The sequence below is a fragment of the Trichoderma virens genome (genome assembly GCF_000170995.1).
Source record: "Trichoderma virens Gv29-8 chromosome Unknown TRIVIscaffold_69, whole genome shotgun sequence".
Lineage (NCBI taxonomy): Eukaryota > Fungi > Ascomycota > Sordariomycetes > Hypocreales > Hypocreaceae > Trichoderma > Trichoderma virens.
In genome coordinates, this window is record NW_014013680.1 from 76,084 (window position 1) to 101,171 (window position 25,088).

Here is a 25,088-nt window from a genome sequence, read left to right on the forward strand (position 1 = left end):
ATACTAATCTCTCCCCAACCCGAGCCCATAGCCTAGGAGTATCTAACTTGTGTAACTATGGACTCTACCAGTTAAGATCAAATGTTGCCTGCCCAAAAACGAAGAAACGCTTCTTTCTTATTCTTGGGCGGCGGCAAAGGGTCTGGGTTGCGATGTTTCTCATTTAATGGTAGACCATCATTTCCCACATCAGTAACAGCGTTTTGCTGCTTTCCGAGAAAATAGTTCGTCTGAAAGAAAGCTGCCACAAGGGGGACAAAGGCCAGCGCCAGTGCCACAATAATACAGTAATAGAGAGCATGGCGATATGCTGTAATAGCACCTTGGCGAATGGGATCCTCGAAGTCATAAGCAGTGCGCAGAGAGCGCATGTCACCAAACAACTTTTTCAAAGTTGTTTCCGGGGTGCCGTCTGGCAAGTATTTTCGCAGCTGCTTCGGCATCTGATTAGACCAAATAACGGCGACAATGGCAGAGCCGATGGCACTGCCAATCTTTGACCATAGAGAGAGTAACGATACTGCGAGGGCAACATCTTGGTGGGGGACAGAAGCTTGAGAGGCGACACGGGATCCTACAACGGACATTGAACCACCAATGCCAATCAGGATGCTTGACATGACAAGCGCGCCAGTCCCTACAGCAGCAACGTGCCCATCCAACATGATACCTATGCCAATGATTTTGATGCCAAGGCCAACAATCTGGATGAACTTATATCGATGAGTCCAGCGCTGGGCTAAACCGACGAGCGGACCGGTAATGCATAACGCCAATGTCAGAGTATTGCCATAGTAGACCCAGTCTTGATAACTCCAAGGCTTCGCGACATAGACGTACGAACTCCAGTAGAGACTACGAATGTTTCCGGCAACTAGAGAAAGGAAATTAGCAAGAATATTTAGTGGATATCTGACCAACAATGCAATGCTCACGCATGTAAAAAGAGTCGATGACAATCGCCATCACAAATGTTTTGTTGAAAACAAGTCGACGGGGCGCACTAGGAACACGGGCGAATTTCATCTCAAAGACAATATATGCCATTAACAAAAGGCCGCCTACAATCATCATAGCGATTAGAGATTGATTGCGCCACCCATGTTCAGCATAAGTCTTGAGCGAAAACGGCAGAAGGAGTAGTGACCACCCAAAGCCAAGCAGAACCAGACCAAATGCATCAATCTCTTCAAGATTCATCCTCAACGACTGAGTCCACTTCTCCTTATTGCCGGCCACAGGGGTGGTCATGTTACCGATAGTCTTTTGCTGCGCCTCTTGGTCTGCCGTGTCGTCAACATTACGTCGTGCAGCATTACTGGACGCTATATTGACCACGCCCTTCTTCTTAGCCATGCGATCAAGCCAAATTAGCGCCGCAACGGCAGGACCCAGGGCAACTGGCATAATTATGGCAAACATGCCATAACCCCAACGCCATTGATTACGCTTTTCCAACGCATCAACAATCTTGCCTGAAAACCAGGTATTAATGATGAATGGGGTGGAGAGCATGGAACTGGCGAAGCCGCGCCATTCAAGTGGTGTTAGATCTGCAACGATGATATCATTGGTAAGGTCAATTCCAGAACTACCAATAGCCACAAATACTTCCCCAACGACATAAGCTGATATTGTCTTGGATGTGGCGGCGATTATATAGCCAACGATATAAAATCCTAGAATCAGAAGATATGTGTATGGGCGAGAGGTAATATCGGAAATTTTTGCAATAAAAGGTTTGGAGACAGCACTTATGATGCTAGTAGCAATTGAAAGGGTTGCTAAGATAGAACTGTGCTGTTTGAAGAAAGATGAGGCATCAACACTGTAGTAAGATGTCGTAGATGAGTCCAGTGAGTAAGCCCAGGCGCAGACAAGAACTGAAGCTCCCACGAGCCAGAAGAGTTTGCGATTGGATTGCGACTCTCGGTACACGGCCTCCATACGAGTGACACCCCTAGACTGAATAATATCGCCATCATGGGCTCCAGGCTTGAGTATATCACTTGTATTGTCCGCGTCAGGGGCACCTGCACTGATTGGAGTAATCTTATCGTCTCCAGACATGATATTGAGACATAGAATATGGATAAAAATGTTTAAAGATTCAGAAACTAATGGAAAAGGCAGCAGTCGGCCTTTTATAATACCGCCTCACCCTGCTTCTTCGGACTCTTGGCACTCAGAACTTTCAAGTTGTTTAAAGTGGAACAAACAAGGGTTGTAGTTTATTCTGAATAGCGTCTGACACCAGGCCCATAATTTTTATCTGATCAGATTGATATGACTGTTATCATTCGTTCAGCTTGAGCCAGTCGCATGACCTTATATGGAGCATAGAGTAGTAATTGAATACGAAGTATGAAAAATTTTCTCAAGCTAGGGTATCGGAAGCGCATGGTTAGCCTATAATGGTTTGAAAACATGAGATTAATATGCCCGATAGGTATAATTGGAGACTGTGCGGAAGAGTTGGTCAGATGGGAATCACCTCGGAGTTACATGGAACAGTTTGAACTAAAATCTCTACTCAAAGATCTTTTGATTTACTCAAATTTGGCTGCTGTGGATCTAACTCTGTCAGCAATCAACACCCCTAGTTCTTAGTAAAAGGTATTAAGCTTGTTCTGGTCTAACACTAGCATACACCCGCAAGCTAGACATTAATTTTGTTCTTTCACCATAAGCTAATTGAGACGACGATTGTTTTTTTATTACTAAGTAACATTAGGCAGGCTCTTACGAATGTTCGTTAGACTAGCTGGCTCGTGAAAGGCTGTTATAAAGAGCAATCCTATTTGCACCATAGTATATTCCTATTTAAACTGTAGTGCTTTACATTACTAACTACATTTACCCCTAAATTATAATTACTATATTTACCTATTAAAATATAATATAGTACACTGGGAAATAATATTTTAATATAAAATCTTATATTATAATACTATAGATTATTAATTAATATTAATTATTTTAAAAAATATATTTCCAGCCCTTTTAATTTAATGTTAATACTTTTTATAAATTAGTTAATTTATTTAGTTTATTAACGCTAGGTTAGGTAGCTGGGATAATTTTAATAACTTCCTTAGCCTTTAACTTAATCTTAAGCTTAATTTTAGGTTTAGTTTTAAATACAGCAGTAGTTATTATAGTTAGCCTTACTGTAAAAAAAACTATTTTTAACTTTTTTAATTATTTTATTAACTATAATAAAGCTGCTTAAGTGCAGTTGTAACTGTAGCTTTAGGATAGCCTTTATAAGCCTTAAGCCTTAAATTAAAAGAAACTACAGTATATATTTAGTTTTATATATTATAATACTTATAATTTTTATTTTAATTACTACTGCTATATTAATAATATTAACTGCAGCTATTAATATTTATTTTAATTATTATTAACCTTTAATATTAATAATATAAATATTTTTTTATTATTTAAAAAGTAAAATTAATTATAAAGATTTTAAATAATATTAAGATTATAAATTTAAAAAAAAAGCTTATTAATATCTTAATATTATATAATTAATAGTTTTTTTATAAAAAAATAATAAAAAATATATTAAAAGTTTAATTAACTATTATTATAAATAAATATTATTTTTATTAAAGGCTTTATTAATATTAAATTTTTTAAAAATTATATAGTTATAAAAAAATATATATTATTATATAAAGCTACTGGTATAAGGGGGTAGTAGCTTAAGTATTAAACTATAGCTTAAGGGTATTATAACTATAGTTAAATAATATTACTATATAAGGAGATTAATAATAATATAGCTAACTATTATAAAGATATTATTTAATTAACTTTATTATTAAATAAAATATTATTACTATTATATTTATATTTTTATAGTATTTTTATTATAATTTTTTTTTTTTTATAATATAAAAAAGATTATATTATAAAAATAAAAAAGGTTATTTATATTTATAATAAAAAAAGATTTTATATTTTTATATATTATTTTTATAAAATTATTAATTTATTAATTAAAATTATAATAACTTTTAATAAAATAATACACTTATTATTTATAATATAGTATATATTTTTTTAAAATATAATATAGGATATAATTCTACGTTAAATTATATATAGTTTTTATTTTATTTTATATTAATTAAAAACTAGCTTTATTTTTAATATAAATAACCTATTATTAAATGTAAAATATTCTATTATAAGTTTAAGGCTTAGCGGTAGGCAGTAAAGTAATATAATTATATTTAGTAATTTTTTATTTAATAATATATATAGTAAAGTTATTGCTATTTTAGGTAGCGGTGGTTTAAGCGTTAAAAAGGTTATTATTACTGTTAATAACCTTAGTTTTACTATCGTTAGCTTTATTATTATTAATATTATTTTTATTTTTTTACTTTAATTAAATTTTTACTTTAATATTAACGTTAATATAATATATATATAACTGCTGCTATATATTAAAAAAAACTAATATAAAAGTATTTTTAAAGGCTATTTTTTTATTTATAATTATTATAGTTAATATTAATATATAAAAGTTTTAATAAAAATCTTTAAGCTATTAGTAAAGCTATAAAAAGTTATTTTCTTTTTTTATATTAATAAAGCTAAATATAAAATTAATTATTAACTTTTAGTCTATAATATTTATAACTTTAAAAAAATATATATAAAAACAGTTAGTTTTATAGGTATTATTAAAGCTTAAGACTTTTAGGAATTAACGCTATATTTTTTTTAACTAAAGGTAAATTTATAGAATACCTTAGACTTTATTATTATTATTAAGTTTAATATAATAATAAAAGTTATTATTTTAAAGCTATTTAATTTATACTTAGGTAATTAATAATTTATTAAATCTTTTAAATTAAATTTTTTATTTATTATTATAGATATTTAATTAATAAAAAAATATAAATTTAATAACAGTAGTGTTAAAGTTTTTTAAAATCTTTAGTATTTTATATATAAAAAAGGCTTAATATTTAATTAAATCTCTTTTTTATTACTGCTGGGCTAAAGTATATTAATAATATATTATATATATTAATAAGTTAAAAGATAATAAATAATTATATTTAATATAAATAATATAATAAAATTATTTTTAATTAATATATTTAGTTATTAATATTATAATTTTATAAAAGTATTTTATTTACTAAGTTAATAATTATTAAACTTTAATATTTATAAAAACTTAGTTATTTATATAATTATAAATAAAAATATAATAAATTAAAACTTTTTTATTATTAATAATTTATAAATTAAAGCTTTTTATAGTTTAAATAACTACTTTATTATTATAATAAAACGTCTATAAAAAGCCTAAAAGCTTTTTAAATAAATTATATAATATAAAAAATAATAAAATTAAGAATTAATATTTTACAGCCTCTTTAGCCTTTTTAACCTTTTTAATTTACAATAATAGCTTTATAATTTCTTTAATTTATAATAATACTACTATTATATATTTAAACAGTTATAATATTTTTTTAATATAAAGGGGTAGCAGTAATTTTTTAATTTTATTTTTTTATTAAAAAAATATTATATTTTTATTAAATTTATAATATTATAGCTACTTTAGGTTATTAAATTTATTATTATTAAAATTAACTTTAGCAGTTAAGGCTTTTATTACTTTTATTACCTTTAGTATATTTAACAGAAAAAAAGTATAAATTTTATTAAAATTAGCGCTATATAATAGCTTTAATAATAACAGTAAATTAAAGGGATTATTATTTAAAAAGAAATCTATTAATAATATAAAATTTTATAATGTTAAAGGGTAAGGCTAAAAGGTAAGGCTAATATTATAATATTATTATATATAGTATTATAAAGTATATTATATACTAGGGCGTTATACTGTAATTAAGTATAGATTAATAGGACTGGTAGTATATGTGTATTAACTTTAGTATAGGCATAGGCCACTACAGTTTAAATAGGAATATGCTACAGTGCAAATAGGATTGCTCATCATAAATGACATCTTTCTTATTTTGCATAAAACGATGTTGGGTATCATAAGTATTGACGTCGGAGATATTGCTGGTGTTTGACGTTGAACTGAAACCTTGGTGACAAGTACAATAAGCGATGAAATGGGGGTCAAATCTGAAACAATATAGCAGGTTCAATATTGTTTTAACAGCTGGTTCAATAAAAGGCTATCCCCCAACCTTGGATGAGTGATTAAATGAGTAATACTTCGGCCATTCTTTTGGTTACTCAAATGAGAATGAAGATGCCGATGCGGCGTCTAGTGGTTATTCAAACCCAATTCAGAAACTTGTGGTCTCACCATAGCTGATGCTGATGCTACGAAACTAAGCAGCTGCAACAATGATATCGCTCTTGCTAATTGTATCCGGTTATGATATGTACCCTTTAGGGCGTTGCCGCCATAGTATATAACTCTACCCCAGTCTATGTTTTCTCACCAGGAGAATTCGCAGAAATTATCTTCGAGATATTGCCGTTCTTGACATTATAGATGTTGGCAAATTTTGTGACGGGTGCTATTGAAAGCCAGGGTATATCCCAATATGCCGCGGTTGATTAAGGAGTGGTGGTAACTAACATAAAATCTAACGCACTACGTTGCTTATCAAAATACAAGGATGCCAATCGCACTTTGGAACGAGCCTAGGGGTAGAGCAGTAAAACTTGACAACTAGCTAGAGCGACGATACTTTTTTGATAAGGATATTAAGTAATTTGCCAATAAATCTTGCCACGACCATAAGAGTAGCAGCTTAACTAGATGATGCATTTGCGGATGGAGTCATCTCTTTTACAAACCTCAGTTATCATAGTGTTGTCTGGTCTCAGTGCATTCTAAGGCAAATCATGGACATTGTGTGTTCGTGGCAAGTTATTCTTGTTCAGGACAAAATAATCTTCTTTAATCCTTGACTGTAGTATTGAGTCTTCGTTGCTCTCCATCAGCAACAAATGTCTACCTCTTCTCCCAATTATTTCTTGATGAAGCCCAAGCATACTCTGTTCCGTTGCGTCAAGTACTGAAGAGAAGTATATCCGGTCCGATCGAACTATTACCGATTCAATACAATCACCTGCCCGTAAATGCATAGTGCATGTAGGTAAACCCTTGTATAAGATTGCCCGGCTAGTATAAAATTCGCTCTCTTCCTTCTGTATTATCATCCTAACAGTCTCATTTAACTCAGCAATTGGACATCTTGCATCATTGTGCGTAGCTGCACTCAACTAGTAACACCCACTAAAATCTAAGCAATTGTGGCAAATAATGCAAAAATGCGCAACTGGAGTGTAATGAGAATATTGCTGGAGATATTACCAAAATCCCATAGGCAAACGGTATGTTTTGCTATATGAACTTTGAGTATCGTATCTATCTCGAGGGCGCTGTAAAGAACTGGAATATTTCCCCGACAAATGGGTTGATGGAGCGATTGTTTCGCCTCTTATCTTAACCTAGTTTGATGATTAGTGAAAATTTTCACTTCCTTTCATCCAATAGTCTCCCTTTTCAAACACAGTTTGGTGCACAACTTAATAGAAGAAATACGAACAGGCTCGTTCCAGTCATTAAAGCAAAACAAAATGGCCTGGCAGCATAGGTAGAGCCTGTCGCCAAGACACAGGCGCTAAAATTTAAACTCGCCTGTTTTCTCCACTGCAAGCGGCAAACGAACGAGTCAGTTTGCAACAGCGCTCGAGTTCCACCAATAGTACCATTGTATTCTCTTCTATTATATATAGATTTTTGGTATAATGTATCTAGTCTTTTGTTTTTCTGCTACCAATGTGGTTTGCTGGATATGGACCCCTCCATTTCCGTAGCCTCAGCCTGACATACAACTTAATACATTATTTGAGAACGTGAGGCAAAATAACGGTTTGTGCCTGGATAAATGAAGAGTAGCCCCTCCTTTGGAGAAAGGTTCACAGCCTTTTTAAGACACAAAGGTCAGGCAACGATATTTTAGGACATGGTGAACCAGTTATTGCTTTACTAATCATTGCCAAATTACCACTCTAAACTTGTCAAATGTTCCCATGGGAAATATTTGTAATAATAGGTGTCGATATAAACTCAAGCGATATGATGTGTCGTGCTTGTAGAGGTGTTGGGTATCGTTACTCGAAATGTTTTCGCCAATGTGCTGTCTTCTCTAGGTTGACTACGACTGGAATCACATTGACCACACAGTGGTGAGCGAAAAATTAAATTATGAATCTACTTCAAAACTCGCGCTCGTTTATCCCGACAGCGATTATATATGGGGATATACTCTCCGTGTCTCTAACCCCTCCCATTGCGCCATATTATATATAAATGCCGAACTAAGTGTCGTGTCTATAACTGTTTAACCTGCTCCATACCCAAATAGTTGAAAGATGCGGCACTAATCATTCCCCACGTTCTCGGGGATGTATAAAAATGGATCGCGTTAGGTCCAATTCGTCATTTGTTCACACATGAATCTCGAGGCAGCTTCTTAATTTGAGTGCTTGGCAAACCCATCCATTATCGCGAATTTAGCCGAACAGCGAGGTTAACTGCATGGTGATATCTTCTTTCTCAGAATGATCCACAATGGTGCGATTGCCCAACGAAATTAAATATATATACATATACATATATATATATATATATAAATGGGAAGCTGGATGCTAGACGATCTGTTTCAGGCCCAGTAGTACATCACCCCTCTTAGAGCGGAAATCTTATATTTGAATGGCTTGTATCGCAATGGGTCGCTTCATTGTACCGTCTATCCTCGCGCTGGCTATAGCGGTTTCAGCCTTGCCGACTGATAACTCGATGAAATATGTTGGGCCCGAGAATGGTAATTTGGTGATTGTTGGCGGGGGCACGCTGGACGATTCAATTCTCCAAAAAGTCATTGATCTTGCTGGAGGGAATGATAGTTCTATCGTCGTTATCCCAACTGCACAAGGCGATCCAAATTATGACCAGAATGCCGCCAACGCAGATGATTTCCGTCGGCTGGGATCTAAGAGCGTTACTGTTCTACATACGTATGATCCTAAGGTCGCAAACACCGAGGAATTTGTTCAGCCGCTTCTCAACGCCACTGGTGTTTGGTTTGGGGGCGGTCGCCAGTGGCGTTTGGTTGACGCTTATGCAGGAACCCTCACTGAACAAAAGATCCGAGCCGTCCTAGATGCCGGCGGCGTCATTGGAGGGTCTTCTGCCGGGGCCTCGATCCAGGGAGATTTCCTTGCGCGCGGTGATACGAAGAGCAACAATCTTATTATCGGAGACCACCAGCAGGGTTTCGCTTATGTGAAGAACGTCGCCATCGACCAGCATGTTCTCGTACGCAATCGCCAATTTGATATGCTCAACGTTCTCAAATACAAGCCAGGAATTCTTGGTATCGCCATCAACGAAAATACGGCTGTGCACGTATCAAAGAACACGGCAGAGATCTTCGGCGCTAGCTATGCCATCATTTATGATGGAACGTACTGGTCGCGAGACGGCGGTGATGCGAATCAGATTCCGGATCCTTCAGGGTTGTTTTACTTTGTGAGAGCGGGAGATATATATGATCTTGGGTTACGGAAAGTGGTTCACGCCTCTTGAGCGCCCCTACTTTGCGCCGTTGAGATACCCCTCACAGTGCAAGCCTATCCGCTACGCGCTGCATGGTGGTGTAGAGTAGCCTGAACTACGTAACTGGGAAATATAGGCTCATATTCGACTATCTTGCTGTTTTTAATCATGTCTTGATGAATGACTACCACCTGGCGTGCCAGTAGCTACATGTTCTCCTCGGCCTGACGCAATTTTTCTATCAATATGTAGCCAGAAGCACCTATTCATTGCCTATGCGATGCTGTATACATCAATGTAGATATACTCACTAGTCCAGAGTATTGCTTATGTGGTAGTAATCACAGCCACTATCTTCTAAGTCTATACGAGGATTCATTTGGGTTGTGCCTCATCGCTAGTTTCTCTAATACGAGAATCTCCACCGAGGGTCTTTGTCTCCCTCCCAGTCTACCGCCTCACCCACATTCTGGACCTCTGGTGAGATTTCTGCTCTTGCCTTATTTTGAGCCTTTAGACGCCATCCAATGAAGCTAGCCACAATAGCATTTGCGCATAGATATGCTAGGGCCATTGAGTGGCCGACAATAAACCTCGGCCCATCGTTTGCTCGATATAGCTGTGTTCCCATTACAGCTCCCAAGTTTCCAATACTGATTTGCATTGCATTGGCAATTGCTCTTTTGGTTTGCCCAGATACATTAATCGCAGGCCATGAAAGGACAAGTGCGGTCGAAGGGTAAATCCCCGCCGCAGCAAAGAATGTGCCCAAGTATGAAACCCCAGGTCGCGCAACGGGATCAGTATTGGCAAGCAAAATAATGTACCCAATCGCCGCCGTAAGGGAAGAGCCAACAAGGAAAACAGCCCTTTTTCCTAATTTTTCAGAGGCAACGGCAACTCCTACTGTAGTGAGAAACGCCAATGCATATGGAGGAATTGTAAGCAGTTGTGCCTTCGCAGCTGTATACCCGAGGTTGCTAATAATAGTTGGCTAAGTCATTATTTTAGTAAAACAACATTCAAATACTGATCCAGCATACTGAATGACATACCAGAAATAAGGAAAGGGTATAAAGTGGTAAACTCATTGTATGAAAGCCCAAGCTATACAGCCAGCAGTTTGGGTCCCTTACTGCTTCAAGTACAGCACTCCAATTAAATTCTTCTTTGATCATTGCATCGCAATCCGCTGCCAACCTGGTCTGAATGAGCTCCCTCTCAGGTTTTGTAAGGAACTTGGCAGTATCTGGATAGTTTTCGATAAACCAGTAAGCTATGGTGGCCACAATAACTGTAGCAATTCCTTCCTTTGCGGCATGTTAGTGCATATACGTCTTAAATAGACACAACTGGGGGGACGCACAAGAATAAAAATCCATCGCCATCCATTACTCCAAACTACTCCAGCCATTTTCCCTATTCCCTGCAGATTTGCATTTCATTAGCTTCATCCCGTAAGTGCAAGGCTGTACATCACCAACATATGCTAATATGCCACCGAATGCGCCTGCAAGTGATGCTGCGCTGAAAAACAAGGAAATTCGATACTGTCGCTCTCTTCGTTTGTACCACATTGATAGATAGAAGACAACGCCCGGAAAGAGCCCACTCTCTGTGACGCCTAGAAAAAATCTCGCGACAAGAAAACCAGACAGGTTTTGTACCACTCCAAGAAGGGTGGCAACAATACCCCACGCTATGGTCAGTGTCGGGAGCCATAAACGAGGGCTCGTCTTTTTGAGGATAACATTGCAAGGAATCTAGTCAGTCATTAATCCTCTGTATAAATCATATTTGCAGATAAATGGTATTCTTGTTACAGACTTCAAAGAGAACATAGCCGATAAAATAAACTGTCAGTCCTGTAAGATACTGGTTCCCCGCTGCGAAGAGGTCAGAGGTCTCCAAGCCGTAAGGTGAGTGTTATATCGAACTCATATGAAGGTCGTTCACCATGCCCTCAATACGGGCGTTTCCAACTGATCTTTTATTAGTAATGGTCAGATCTTGCGCTTCTATGATCATACCATTACTACGATCCAGAAATGAGAGAAGATATAAGACGCCGACTGCCGGTAGAAGCCTCCCATCTAATTTACGGAGTAGCGCTCTCTCATTGACCTCGTCCTCTATAGCTGTGATTTCGGTTTCTGCATTTTGCTCATGCGAGAGCCGCTTAATATCGCTCATTTTAAATGAGCACAGAAAGAACACTGGTTGTTGATATATCGAGCGTCTCTAACGATATCTTTCTTCTGTTGCGTACGACGCTGTGATTTCAGTCCTTATATAGAGGAGAGATAAATCCCTGGTCGGTAATCTATATTTGCAATCTTGCGTTATCTTTATTGGACCCTAATTGTTAAGATTTCATTACACAACCTCTTCGTTATGCAATAAGATTTTCGTAATTTTGGACCAAGATCGCGTCAAGCTTCGAGTCAGCACGCCATCGTGGGGAAGGCACCCCGCATATATGAACATCTCAACCCCGAGCCCTGACTTTTACAAAAACCTTTTATGTTCGATGGTGTCCTAGCCAGCCAGTTATTAATTAATTCATTAATAAACGGCAGGCAAGGTCACTTTTAATCATCGGTTAGTAACATTATGAATTTGACTGTTTTTCCACGCGGGTGCATACATAATTGGTTCCAGCAGTCGCAGGGCTAGATCAAATGAATGACACAAGTATCAACAGGGGCTTTGTTTTTTTCTAATTAACTGTACATTTTGTTCTCCACATGTATTTTCTGCTACTAATATAGTATTGCCCAGTCATGCATTATCTAACAGCCGATACAAGATGTGGTGAGTCGGGTCATACTGTGCAATATCTGTGTATAGGTAGCTTGAGCGATGGCGGGATATTCTCCTCTCTATCCATCTACATCATTGTCCATGAAGATCTAAATGAAATGATATTATGCGTAAAAAATGTGCGCAGTTGACGTTATTTGTGCTCTTTCGTCAATTTGACTAGGAGGGCCGATGGGCTTACCGCCTCCACAGTCCCATCTTTCGACACATCGAAAACAAAAAGAGTTGTGGCTATTCCGCCATATGCAGTAGCATCAACACCCACCCAATCTGCCATGGGAAAGTTTGTGAAGAGTTTGTTCTCAGTTATTGGGCTGATGCTGGGTGCATCAAGATCCGTAACAAATCGGAAGGCCACTTTCCCGTGTGCGGAGTCTGAGATACTTGGTAGGAGACGCCAAGGACCTGGACCTGTGGTAGGGACAAGCGATTCAAGTATATCCGTGCCGTTGCTAATCCACGATGAGATGATAAGTCCGGGTGACGCGACTGCACTTTGGTTAACAGTCAAGGTGAGGGAGGAGTTTAGGCTGCAGTCTTCAGAGTAGTAGAACCCTGCAAATCGATTCTCAGCCTCGGCGGCCGCCTGTGCAGCAAGAGACGGAATCAACGAGTTAATGATGATATCCATAAGTGCAGACAGTGTTAAGAATCGCGTGACATGTGAGCTGGAGGAAAGGATGGTGAAGCCTGCGTCATAGTCCGGCAGCAGAACAAAGTAGGCACTATAATCACCAGAGTCACCAGACTTTGTGTAGAGATCTGTAATAACTCCAGATGGATGTGTATAGCGATGGATTTCCCACGGACGGCCAACAGATTGTTTCAGGTCGGCGGTATGTGAAAAGGGCTTCATCCACCGACGAGTTTGGTGAGATGGCAGTAGAGTTGAATTCAAAATACCGACGCCCAACTTCGCCATGTCATTGATAGTCGACAGGACCGCACCTGAGGTAATATAGACCCCAGCTTCGACTGCAAAGTTACTAATATCACCAGGAATCACAGATCGATGCCATTCAGACTTGGGAGGAGTGACAGCGCTGGACGATGTCATATCGAGAGGTTCAAAAATGTCTTTGTCAAACATTTTCTCAAAACTCTTTCCAGTAATATTTTCAATTGCGAGGCCCAGGAGGGAGAATCCATTATTGGCGTATCCTGGAGTTGTGTAAGGCAAAAAGCTTGGTGCTCTTGCGTCACTGCTCTCGATGTATGGAACAGGAGGACAGGTTGACGCATTCGAGAAGAAACACGGTGAATACACCAATGTGTTATTCTGACTGATTGGAGGGAGACCCAACTTCACTGGGTCTGGGTTCAGCGGTAATCCAGCCATTGATTGAATGATCGCTTCAAACGCGAGGTCATTCGTATCTGGGAATCCATCTCGTGGAACACCGCCAATCTGGGCTGCAAGAGCATCTGGAGTAACTTTATCCCATTCCACAGTATATATAGGGTCACTCTCCCCGGTATTATTCTTGGCAAATTTCTTAAGGGGGGAGAGAATTTCTGTAAGAGGCCGATGCCAGTCGCTGTCACTCAGTTCGAGGAGCCCGGTAAGAACAGTAAGAACTTTTGTAACGCTGGCAACACGGTAGATGGTATCACCATCTACTTTGTGAGTACCGTTTGGGGCATTTGCAATCTCTGGAGATGTATAATGATATTGCAACTTTGTGGCTGCGGGATCATTAAGCGAGAATAACCCGAGTGAGAAAGTAACGTTAATTACGTCCGCCAGTGGTTGTGGAAGCGATTTCCATTTCCCATCTTTGAGATATCCGTCCAAAGTCGAAGTGAGGTTTTTGAAGCTAGCGGCAACGTGGCTATGGCCGCTGGTGAGGTCCTTTGGTGTTGGATAACTTGGCCCCAAAGTGTCCGCAAATATTGGCGACAGCCACATTGCGTGAAGGAAGACCGCAGTACTGAAAGTAAAGTGCATGTTGAATGTGTAAGACAAAGATGATGTGGTGGGTAAATATCTACGATTGCAGTATAGAGACCTCGATGCCCTATATATATACAAATAAATCCCTATTTACATGATCCCCGCGTGGCGAATGGATCCATGCCTCTCAATACTACATTCTCGCGATGCAGTATCAGCATCGAAATCTGTTTGCTTAATTTAGACATATGACGCGCAGAGTCCGTAACCACCAAGCTCTTTTTCGCACCATCTCATCGTGTGGGGCAATCCTTTGATGGACCTGGGCTAACTTGATTTAGTCCGACGTGCCGCTGTAGCTGATGTCCAACCCAGTTATGAATGAGGCTTCGTGCCACTATGTTGTTACTATGTTGTTACTGGGCCAAGCTGATCACGGCGTATAGTGTACTTGGTACACCGCCACAATCTGAAGGATTATGCTCCATCAAACGAGCCGGGGTTACTCGACGTCAGGACTTGTATTGAAGGATTAGCACATAGCCTCAATCATTTCATTTGATCGCTGATCCTCCAACTGATGACTGGTTTGTCGGCCGTCACATCGGGCTCTGTTGCTGAATCATGAGGCTATATATGACATTTGATAAACTTTAATGAACGCTCTGTATGGCTATCATTTTGCGAAGAGCAAAGTATTGATATGAAGGGATTAGCAGCTTTTGGCTAATACATCGATACTACCACTTTCTCTACCTAGGAGTGTATTCCTGCAAACAGCCAAGATGCCCATGTACTCTCGCAACTATCAATATACCTTTGCATTGCGCTATATTATCATCTACACCCTCATGAGGCGACAAGTATAATATATACGAACCGATGATTCATTTTCTCCACATTATGAAGACTGAATCATATACCTACTATAATACTCTTCCCATTAGCGTAGGCAGCATTCGACGCCGAACTTAGATCCTTCTCTGCCAATGCCGCTCTCCTTGACGCCTCCAAACGGCTGTTGGCAAGCATTGACAAGCCCTGCGCGTACTCCAACATGCCTGTGTCCAGAACCTTGGCCATACGCCAAAGCCTCAATATATTTTCAAAATATGAGGCCAATCCGCTTTCGCAGGTGTTTGGCAGCTTCAAAATCTCCTCTTCGTTATTGGAGGGAACTAATGGACCTATTGGTCCAAACGTCTCCTTACTCCCACATCGCATTGTTTCTAGGTTACAGTTTAGCAAAATTGTAAGAGGGAAAAAATCGGGGCCCTTGGTTTCTGAGATGAAATTTTTTCGAAAAGGGTCGCTCCATTGGTAAGCGCATTTTCCAAGTGCATTCTGGACTTTTTCAAGCCCTCTGGAGCAATACAGTGGCCCAAAATTCACCTTGAGGTCCCAGACCGACCCATAAACAAAGACCTTTTTTTGTGCCGCGTATAAACTTTCGGCGTACTCACTTATGATAGATCAGTGTATAAAAATACAATTTGCACATATACATGTCTGTCCCGAAGATCTGAACTTGAACGAAATCAGGTCGGTAAACTAGTCAGTCAGAGTGGGCTACATGTGTTTGCTCGTCACTAAACATCAACAGCCTTCTGGATATCGGCATCTTCAAAAACGATGAACGGCGCGTTGCCTCCAAGTTCCATGCTGGTTTTCTTCAACAACTTCCCACATTCGCCATTGAGCAATATTACCGACAACAGTAGAGCCTGTGAAGCTTAGGTGACGAACCAGGTTATTACGACACATCTCGTCACCTATAGAGGATGTGGAGGCGGCATCTCCAGTGACGATATTGAGAGTGCTGTCTGGATAGTCAACGCGTTCGAAGAGCTTTGCAATAGCAGTAGCACGCACTAAGGTCTCTAGAGCGGGCTTGAGAACAACGGCACAACTGGCTACAATGGCAGCCCTAACCTTACGCAGGATCGATGAAGAAGCAAGTTAGTTCGAGCCGGTCAAGATTAAATGCTTCAGCCTTAGGATCTCCATCACCAATGGGCCATCGAATGAGGAGGGATGGCATGACGTGGAGGGATGCTATGGCATCAAAACAACCGCGGATCCATAGATAATCACCACTATGTTATATACTTTATTCAGCTTCCCACCTCATGATGACCCCCAGTTTCCAAAGGTTGGAACTATGCGATTTTCACCTGTTGGTGACGCCAGTCAGACCATATGTATCTAGAACCGCGAGGTAAGCTGGCATTGAGTACATGAGACCACCCAGCCTTTATTGTAGGGAAGGATACCGGAACTATGTATGTGTCGTTGAAACATAAAATTTAATGCCTATTTATGGAGGTTAAGCATTTATAATGGCCTCTAGTATTCCGCATGCTTTTTCGTATACTTTTAACACTATTCAGCCGCTCAGAAGAAGTCGTCTAAGTCTCATTGTACTACTACGCTAGAATGCCTTCAACCTATAAGCTTGGACGATGCTCCGGGCAGAATTAGTTGTCCCAGAGCTTTTCAATGCTTGCGACCGTGTCTTAATCGAGTCAAAAGATTGAGTTATATGGACAGTGAATGTACCAGCGGCTGCGCCCATGGCAAAGGTCGTCAATGAATTGTTTTCCATGCCATATTCTTGGGCTATGTGCTTGAACTCGCTGAAGCTGCCAATGAAGGCAGCCAAGGTCATCAATTGTTTCATCGTTGTCGGTAAAGACCTTTAAACAGTAGCCGCATTTAACTGCCTCTTGCCTGCTTTTGCATCATAAATCAACACTGTCTTGATGTATACCTAACCACATGTATGTTAGATTGCGCAAGGTTTGGCGGCTGAGGACGGCCCGTCCGCAGTCCGCGTGAACTCTCTCTGTCCTTTGCGGGGCACAACGGGACTCCTCGAGATGTTCAGTGGAGTTGCCGATACCCCTGAGGAAAGAGAGCGTTTTGCTTTATCTGTGCCGCTGAGGCGTAGGACAGACGCCCAATAATATTGCGCAGGCCGCGGTATACCTGGTCAGTGATGAGGCTGCATTCATAACGGGGTGTAAATTTGCCAATGGCCAGAGGACGCCTTGCAGTATAGTGGAGTAAAGGTGTAACATACTGTATTTACAGAGTACACTTGTCAGATAAGGCAATTTATTTAAGACAACAGTCTTCCGCCGTGGCGCGCCTCACACACACCTTCTGCAGGGAGAATTAGTGGAACAGAATCCTAGTGATTCAGAGAGTCGGGCAACTTGCACTCAAGCTCGCTCCCTTTTTGACGATCCGTGTCAGAGTACAGTGATTCAACACCTTGCATGGGATAGAACATTCCATGAATTATTCAATTGAAACCGTGAAGACACTTCAGTAACAAAGTTTATGCAACAGTCTAAAGCGTACATAGTTGTGCTACGCTGGCTGGCCGGAAGTAGAGGACTCAGGAGGCGAGATGGTTGCCCGATATGCCAATGCAAGGGAGTCATGGCGGATGGAGGCTGACCCCGCCAAGATAACCGGCCTGAAATTGAGCAGTCTGGGCATATAGCTCTAGACTTTTCAGCATTATTTTGACGCTCCCAACAAGGATTGCAAATTTGAGTCCACCTCGACTGTAGTTATTCTTTAATAATCGAGTCGGACCTTAGTACGTAACAGTCAGTAGGCGCGTCTATTAAAAGGATAGTGCGGTTGCCATAGGCTGTCCTGTATTCATATACGGCGTGTTCTTTACTAATCTTATAGGTGGTGAGCACATATAAACTGAATGGATCATCATTTCATGACTGATCGCTGACCACCCTTTATACGAGGTACCCCGAGATAACCACTTGGTTAGCTGCTCATATTTCTTTTTTTGATGATACGCCGGCATTACCCCTAGATCTAGATCAAGTCTCATAGTGGCTGAAAGTTGCTAGTGCTCAAATGTCTTTTCTTTTTCGTACTAGACCAGCTGAGCTAGCTACTCTAGCTGGAAGGCATCAATTTTCCCATACGGAGCCGTAAATAGCGCTATTTTGAGGCGATAAAAAAAGACCACGTGCAACACGCACTCGCACTGAATACTTTTTTTCGGCGAATAGATAGCCTAATTGCCACCGCAAGGAAGCCTGTTCCAGACCTGACTGAAAAAAGCTGCGGCTAGACAGAACCAGGGACTTATTGCTCCGAAGCTGGAGCAGCAAAGAGGATGTTGCGGGGCGGAACTCCACAACATCGAGATCGAATATGCACGTAAGCCGTGGCCCTAAAAGCTTCTCGCACTCAATGCCGGGTTGAATCTCAGGGTGATCGGAGTTACTGCAATACTGGCAAGCAATCGCTGAGTGGCTCAACTAGCGGGTGACGGGAAGTCTGATGGGATCCTCGGTAGTTGAGATGCACAATCACGCGGGACTCTGGCAAGTGGAGTGCATGACAAAGGCTCTGTTAGCAGCCGGAAAGGCTTGAACTCTAAGCCTATACCTTCCTCTTATGCCCGAATCCCCTGGATCGAGGCGTCAGGCTTTTCATTATCCGGCCTAGCAGAGGCAGCAAAATGTTCGCGTCTTGATAGTGTGTTTCAGCAACAATGGTTAGTGTACGCACAGGCAGACCATTGACCAAATGTTGTGCAATACGAAGCGCGGATGTTGCTGCTGCTATCCGAAGGCTACACCAGTCGGCTCCATATGGCGGAATCCAGGCCAAAGGGCGGGCGACGTGATTCGTCAATCCAAGAAAAGCTGAATAAACTATTGTTGGGATGTGGAGAAACTACACTAATCAGACAAGGGTGATCCTTGTGCCTCGTGGCCACTATGGAGGACGATGATGGCCTAGACACCAAAAGCAATGTGAATTATTCGATTCAAGTTCAAGCAAAATGTGCAGTTGTTATTGTCTACTGAATCGGACCGTCCTAGGTTATATAGCCATTCAAATTCTGCCTGTTCCCGCCCCTCCCGTTTCCCGAGGTACTGGAGCAATGCTGTCCACTGCTCATTTTGCCGGGCATGATGCTTTCAACTCAATCAGCAGTGGTTGTGCCCAAAGAAGAGTCTGTCCAAGAGTTTGACTTTTTTGAAGCTCTTTCTCTTACTCCTCATAAGGAGCCATTCTCAATAGGCACAGAGGAACTCCTCTCTGGGCCTGTTACTGTTTTCCATCCGATTGATCCGATCACGCCGAAATCACCCCCTCCTTTGGCGACGCCGCTTCCCAAAGCAGCGAGCACTACCAATATTGATTCCCCTTCAAATTCGCAACCGGCCATCAAGAAATCTGCAAATATGTCGCGCCAGGTGTCAAAAGCCCACGCAAAATGCAGCGAGCTCTGTCATGTTGTTGCAGCCAACGGAGATCGCACCTCCGTTCGCATGCTCGAATATCTAACGACAGTCAAGCAGCTTTCAACAAACTTTGATCGCTTGGCACATTTGTTTCTTGATACCTGCCAGATTCTGTTTTCTATTGAAGCTGGCCTCGCAGAATGTGGGCGCTCAACTCCTGAACTACCACCCGATGTTGTTGTAGATCTAGACAAGAAGCTACGGGTTGCTCAGTCAGACTTCAATATCCTGGATCAGATGCTCAGCAAGCTCCTAGAATATGAGCGCAAGGGTACCATGGGAAGAATGAGACGCGGATGGGGCAAAATCTTCGGAGACACAGATGTCGACAAAATGACGTCGGTTCTCGAGCGCACAAAAGAAGGCCTAAGAATGAGCGCGCTACTGTTCCAGTGGACCTTGGGCAATGAAAAGATTGAACGCGGCATGGGTATTGGGTTTACTGGACTCGCTGCGGCATTGGATAGACTTGACGACAATTCCGGTCGCGTCAAAACGAAGGCCTCTGAGCCAGACATGTCGCGTCATCGTCCCTCTCCTCTGAACCATGGACTGCTGACTGTTGACGGGCAGCATCAGCATATGCAGCCTTCTTCGGCTGCATGGAGCGAAAGATCCTCCTCTCGCAGGCCTGATTCTAGTCTGGGAAACAAGCCGTTCGCAGCCTCACGTGGCCCATCAGACGACATTCCTCACCATTACAGCATAACCACTCCGAGCTCGATAATATCTAATGACAGAGGGAACTCTGGTATGGTCCCATCTTTCGATCGGGCTAGCACTATTGGAGACGCGTCATCGCACACTGGCACCACTGAGTCAGATGCTCTATTGGAGGAATTGGCCGGCATGGAACTTGGAAAGTCCAAGGCCGTGCGACTCAAGGTTGATCCATTTACAATGCCACGCTGGACGCCTCGCAGTACAGGAGGCTCAGATGCTGAAAATCTCAGAGGTAGCATTGTCTCCGCTGTCCGAGGAAAAAACCATAAGTTGGTCGAGCAGTTGCTGGACAGGGGAGTATCGCCCAACGCAGCTCTGACAGAGGCTGTAAATCTCCATGATTCCGAAAGTATTCGACTATTGCTCCTCTTTGGAGCAAACCCCAACGAAGCAGATACCGATGGCATCACACCACTCTTCGCAGCTGTTCAAAAAATGTTCTTCTCTGGAGCAATCACCCTCCTTAAGTATGGAGCGGATCCTAATCTCTTGGCTGGGCCGGAGCTGGAATCTCCGCTCGCATCCGCCATCACTACCAATAAAGTCAGCTTGTCGCATCTCATGTTGATGTACGGTGGCGACCTATCCCCCGTTACTTCGAATGGCAACACCCTGCTCATTGCATCAATCAACAAGAAAACTCCAAAACGGATGGTTGACCTACTACTCCATTATGGGGTTGATCCGAACGAGAAGAACAGAGAAGGAAAGACGGCCCTTTTCGAGGCAATCAACGCCGGTCGGGTTGACATTGTGGGCAGCCTCCTAGATCAGGGAGCGGATCCAAACCTCCCTGGACCTAAACACATGCTCTGGCCAGCCGCACATCAGACACCCTGCCTGCAGCTACTTCTTAGCCACGGTGCTGACTACAAAAAATGTCCCGGCATCATGGAGTTGGCAACCAGTCTCAACAATATCGAAGCCGTCCGCGTGCTCTTGAAAGCTGGAGTTGACCCTAATGCCAAAAAGGACGGTGTCTATACTCCCCTCTGCACCTCAATCCGTGACAATAGAATGGATATATTCCAGTTGCTACTCAGCAGCGGCGCTGACCCAAACTTCATGGCCAGCGAGTATCCTGCTTTCAAGTGTGTTACGCACAATCGTGTCCACCTATTGCCAGCGCTTGTAACTGCCGGTGCAGACTTACATACCCCGAAAGGAATCTTGGAGACGGCAGTCAGCTCGAACAATATGGAAGCACTATCGTGGCTGTTAGATCAGGGTCTTGATGCAAATGAGAGAAGTCCTAAGGGGTACTCCCCTTTGACAACCGCTATCCGGGAGAACCGCATGGAAATGATTGAAGTCCTGCTTGCCAGGGGAGCTGACCCTAACAAACGAGGGCAAGATTGGCCAGTGTGCATGGCTGTGCGAAGCCCACCAATTCTTCGGCGCATCTTATCGGTGCTCACTGAGCCACGCGCATACAAGGGCGTCATGGAAATGGCAGTGGCAGCTAATCAGATAGAATCTGTCAAGCTATTGCTCGCAGCTGGTGTTTCGGTAGAGGATAAGAATGGTGGAGTTTTCTCCCCGCTAACCACCGCCATTCGTGAAGACATGAAGGAGATGGTTGAGTTCCTCATCACCGATGGCCACGCGGATCTGAATTCTCCTGGTGAGCATCTCCCCATTGTCAAGGCAGTCAGAAGGTGTCGTGGCGACGATACGGAGATTCTGGAAATGCTTCTCAACAAGGGCGCAAATCCAAATAAGTTGTACCGCGGCTGGAACGCCTTTATGCAGGCCGTCGAGAATGGTGACATGAGAATACTCAAACTTCTGAGTAGTAAGTTCAGTGTTGATCTGGAGGCCAAGGACGACCAGGGGCGAAACGTCATTGAGATTGCCTCCTCTCGGGGCTGGGAGGAGGCGGTAAATATAATGTTGGAGGGAAATTTCAGGCTTTAAAGTGTGTGGTCATTTACACGACAGATATAATCATTTTACCAGGTAGCGTGCTTTTAAAACCATACCACAACTCGTTTTACAAGATTCGGCTTTGCACGATATATCACCTACATGCTTTACATTTACAATACAAAATATACCGCTTAATTAAAATCAGAAAAGAAGAGAAGAAGAAGAAGTAGAAACCAAGCTCTCCAATAAAAATGTAGGCCTCCTACTCTCGACTTGGTTTGTTATTTCTCTACTGTATGCAGTATTATCATGCGGTGGGGCCAACGCAGCCAGTTTGTGGCTGAGTCTACCAGCTACGCGTACTCCGTATGTTTAATTAATCCGCGTTGCCCATCCGTTTTAGATTACTAACTCTTTAAAGATGCTCCCTCCTCGTTAAATCGCGAAAATCTGCCTTAGCTTAATAACCAACGCATTTTGCTCACTCTTTTCAATTTGGGATTATCCGCTCGCCTTCAATACAGCCGAACCATGCGTAGCTCTCACCGAAAGTCCCGAAATGGATGTAGGGAATGCAAGCAGCGCCATAAAAAATGCGACGAGAGCTCTCCGATTTGCCGTAATTGCTCAATCACCAATCGCTCCTGTTCATACCGCCACACACGCCCATCCTATCGCCCCTTTGGAACAAAATCAGCGGCAAAACCGTTGCCGCCATCGCTGTCTGCAGTTTCGTCGCTTACACAATGCGTTACCCAGGAGTGGCGGGCTCAATCGTACAGTTTAGGGCATCTGGAACTGCTTCACCATTTTGAATCACGCGGGATTGAGGAAACGAGCATGCTGCCGGTGCCTAAATCGACGCGCAGACTGATGATGCAATGCGGTCTCACAAACCCTTATCTTATGGATCAAATCCTTGCACTCTCGGCGGCACATATGAGCACTATTCACCAGGGACAGCAACAGGTCTTCCGCAACAAAGCGACTGAGCTCCAGACGCGAGCGTTGACGTTGTTCAATAGGTCCGAACTGGGTATATCCAAGCAAAATTCATGCTCTTGGTTCCTGTATGCTTCGCTTCTTGGCCTTCAAGTCATGTTTGAAACTCTTCAAAGCCGCAATTTCGACTCCTTTCTTGACCAACTCGCCACCTACTTTCCAGTTCATCGAGGTGTGCACGCAGTAGTACGAAAATCATGGCCAACAATAAAGGACATAGTTGAGGAGATTGTTGGACAGAAGGATCTCGCGGAGGCCAGGGGGCTTGGTAAACGGCGGCCTCAGGAGTGTGATGATATAATCTCTCTCGTTAATGAATGTGATCTCGAAGAATCGGATAAAGCCGTATGTCTTGAGGCTATTGAGCTTCTCCAGTGGACTTTCGAGTTACATCGCATTAACCCAAGGACCCAGTTTCAAGTGTCCTTCACCATTGCGTGGTCAATTCTCGTACCAGCCAGGTTCGGGGAAATGCTCAGGCAACGAATACCCGAGGCACTCACCATATTATCTTTCTACGCTGTTCTTTTGCATCGTCTACATCAATTCTGGGTATTTGGTGATTCCGGACGCTTTTTAATCCAGTCAATCTCGACTTATTTAGGAGCACCATGGGCACAGTGGTTGATATGGCCAAAGGAACAGTTGAATGCGGGATGGAGCACTTCTAGAATATATCCAACGACATTTACAAGAACCAATGACTGTAACAGGGTAGGATGAAGACTTGCCAATACACATGTATCTTATTAGGCGAAACCGAGATAACGTAAAGCTGGATGACAACCCTTGGGATAAAAAAAGGAAAACAGAAATAGAAGTAGAAATAGAAATAGAAATTTCGAGCTAGGTAATTATATATAATACGGTACTGGCTAATAGTATCTAGGTACCTTGCACTTTTTAAGAGGTACGTACGTGTACCCCTGTTGCTGCATGGCATGGTGGAAGTCGACCAGAACAATTGGGCATCACATTCCATATAAACCAGCGCCAGATCCTTTAAATCAATTGCAACTAGGCGTACTAGCGGTGGGCTTGTGTGAGCGCGCCGATGCTGCATTCACATTGATATTTCCAAAAGGCTGGCAACGGCGGCAAAGGGGACTGGTATGACAAGCTGTACATAGGTCACCCCTGTAACTTGTACATTGTACTCCGTACAGGTCATCATTAAATTAATGAAATAAATATGTAATTAGCGGGTAATATTTAGGCAATGTTTTATTTTCAAATTAATTTTATATACCGTATAGCTAATTAGGCATAATAAGAAAAGGGAAAGTTGCACGGAGTACTGCGTACAGGAACATTGTACAGATCATGTTTCATCTAGCGTAAAGGTTACTAGGTACTTACCTATACAATGTCCATGTACAGGCTACAAGGGTGACCTCTGTACAGCTTATCATAACACTCTGGCAAAGGGGCTGACGAAATTTATGCGCCGCCAAACTTGCATGTGGCCAGCCAATAGGAGAAGCAGGGATACGCGGGTGGGTCAAGGGGCCGCGGATTCTGGAACTACTGTAGATATTTTTGAACGCCAAAGATTATCGTCGTGGCAGACGCACGGGAACCGCGTAGATCCATTCGTCAGCCTTCGTATTTAAGGGCTCTTAATCCTGGGTACATGACCCTTAAACAAACTTTCCGGGAGACCTTGGAGAGATACGCGTATATGGCATATCCTCTGGAGTACCTAATAGAGCCTCGCCAATCACAGACTCAACAATACGCTGATTCGCGTATGCGGGGGGCTCGTTTTACGAGGAGGCCGTAGGCAAGAGTCGTCAATGAGATGACTCTTGAATCGAAAAGAGCCTGGCTAATGCTGTTGGCACTTTAGGTTTGACTGCCTGCGCCGCAGTGTCCAGAGTGG

The 25,088-nt window shown here is 41.9% G+C and overlaps 7 protein-coding genes across 7 annotated transcripts; 4 read left to right on the plus strand and 3 right to left on the minus strand.

Moving 5' to 3' along the window:
• Positions 1-77: 77 nt before the first annotated feature.
• On the minus strand, positions 78-2,070 carry TRIVIDRAFT_152214 (uncharacterized protein; the record flags this gene model as incomplete). Its single annotated transcript, XM_014100294.1, has 2 exons — positions 78-874; positions 936-2,070. 2 exons carry the CDS (start codon positions 2,068-2,070, stop codon positions 78-80), a joined length of 1,932 nt encoding a protein of 643 aa, XP_013955769.1.
• Positions 2,071-8,839: 6,769 nt separating this feature from the next.
• Positions 8,840-9,628, plus strand: TRIVIDRAFT_152192 (uncharacterized protein; the record flags this gene model as incomplete). The annotated part of the gene is made up of 1 exon (XM_014100295.1): positions 8,840-9,628. The coding sequence occupies one exon, from the start codon at positions 8,840-8,842 to the stop codon at positions 9,626-9,628; it is 789 nt and encodes a 262-aa protein (XP_013955770.1).
• A 376-nt stretch (positions 9,629-10,004) lies between these two features.
• On the minus strand, positions 10,005-11,791 carry TRIVIDRAFT_52801 (uncharacterized protein; the record flags this gene model as incomplete). The annotated part of the gene is made up of 7 exons (XM_014100296.1): positions 10,005-10,592; positions 10,654-10,908; positions 10,965-11,024; positions 11,083-11,361; positions 11,426-11,484; positions 11,536-11,580; positions 11,629-11,791. 7 exons carry the CDS (start codon positions 11,789-11,791, stop codon positions 10,005-10,007), a joined length of 1,449 nt encoding a protein of 482 aa, XP_013955771.1.
• A 763-nt stretch (positions 11,792-12,554) lies between these two features.
• TRIVIDRAFT_59845 (uncharacterized protein) lies at positions 12,555-14,330 on the minus strand (the record flags this gene model as incomplete). Its single annotated transcript, XM_014100297.1, has 1 exon — positions 12,555-14,330. One exon carries the CDS (start codon positions 14,328-14,330, stop codon positions 12,555-12,557), a length of 1,776 nt encoding a protein of 591 aa, XP_013955772.1.
• A 770-nt stretch (positions 14,331-15,100) lies between these two features.
• TRIVIDRAFT_201875 (uncharacterized protein) lies at positions 15,101-16,036 on the plus strand (the record flags this gene model as incomplete). The annotated part of the gene is made up of 5 exons (XM_014100298.1): positions 15,101-15,178; positions 15,268-15,567; positions 15,623-15,635; positions 15,836-15,857; positions 15,919-16,036. 5 exons carry the CDS (start codon positions 15,101-15,103, stop codon positions 16,034-16,036), a joined length of 531 nt encoding a protein of 176 aa, XP_013955773.1.
• A 3,243-nt stretch (positions 16,037-19,279) lies between these two features.
• On the plus strand, positions 19,280-22,252 carry TRIVIDRAFT_152230 (uncharacterized protein; the record flags this gene model as incomplete). Its single annotated transcript, XM_014100299.1, has 1 exon — positions 19,280-22,252. The coding sequence occupies one exon, from the start codon at positions 19,280-19,282 to the stop codon at positions 22,250-22,252; it is 2,973 nt and encodes a 990-aa protein (XP_013955774.1).
• A 483-nt stretch (positions 22,253-22,735) lies between these two features.
• TRIVIDRAFT_152163 (uncharacterized protein) lies at positions 22,736-23,929 on the plus strand (the record flags this gene model as incomplete). Its single annotated transcript, XM_014100300.1, has 1 exon — positions 22,736-23,929. The coding sequence occupies one exon, from the start codon at positions 22,736-22,738 to the stop codon at positions 23,927-23,929; it is 1,194 nt and encodes a 397-aa protein (XP_013955775.1).
• Between the last annotated feature and the right edge of the window lie 1,159 nt (positions 23,930-25,088).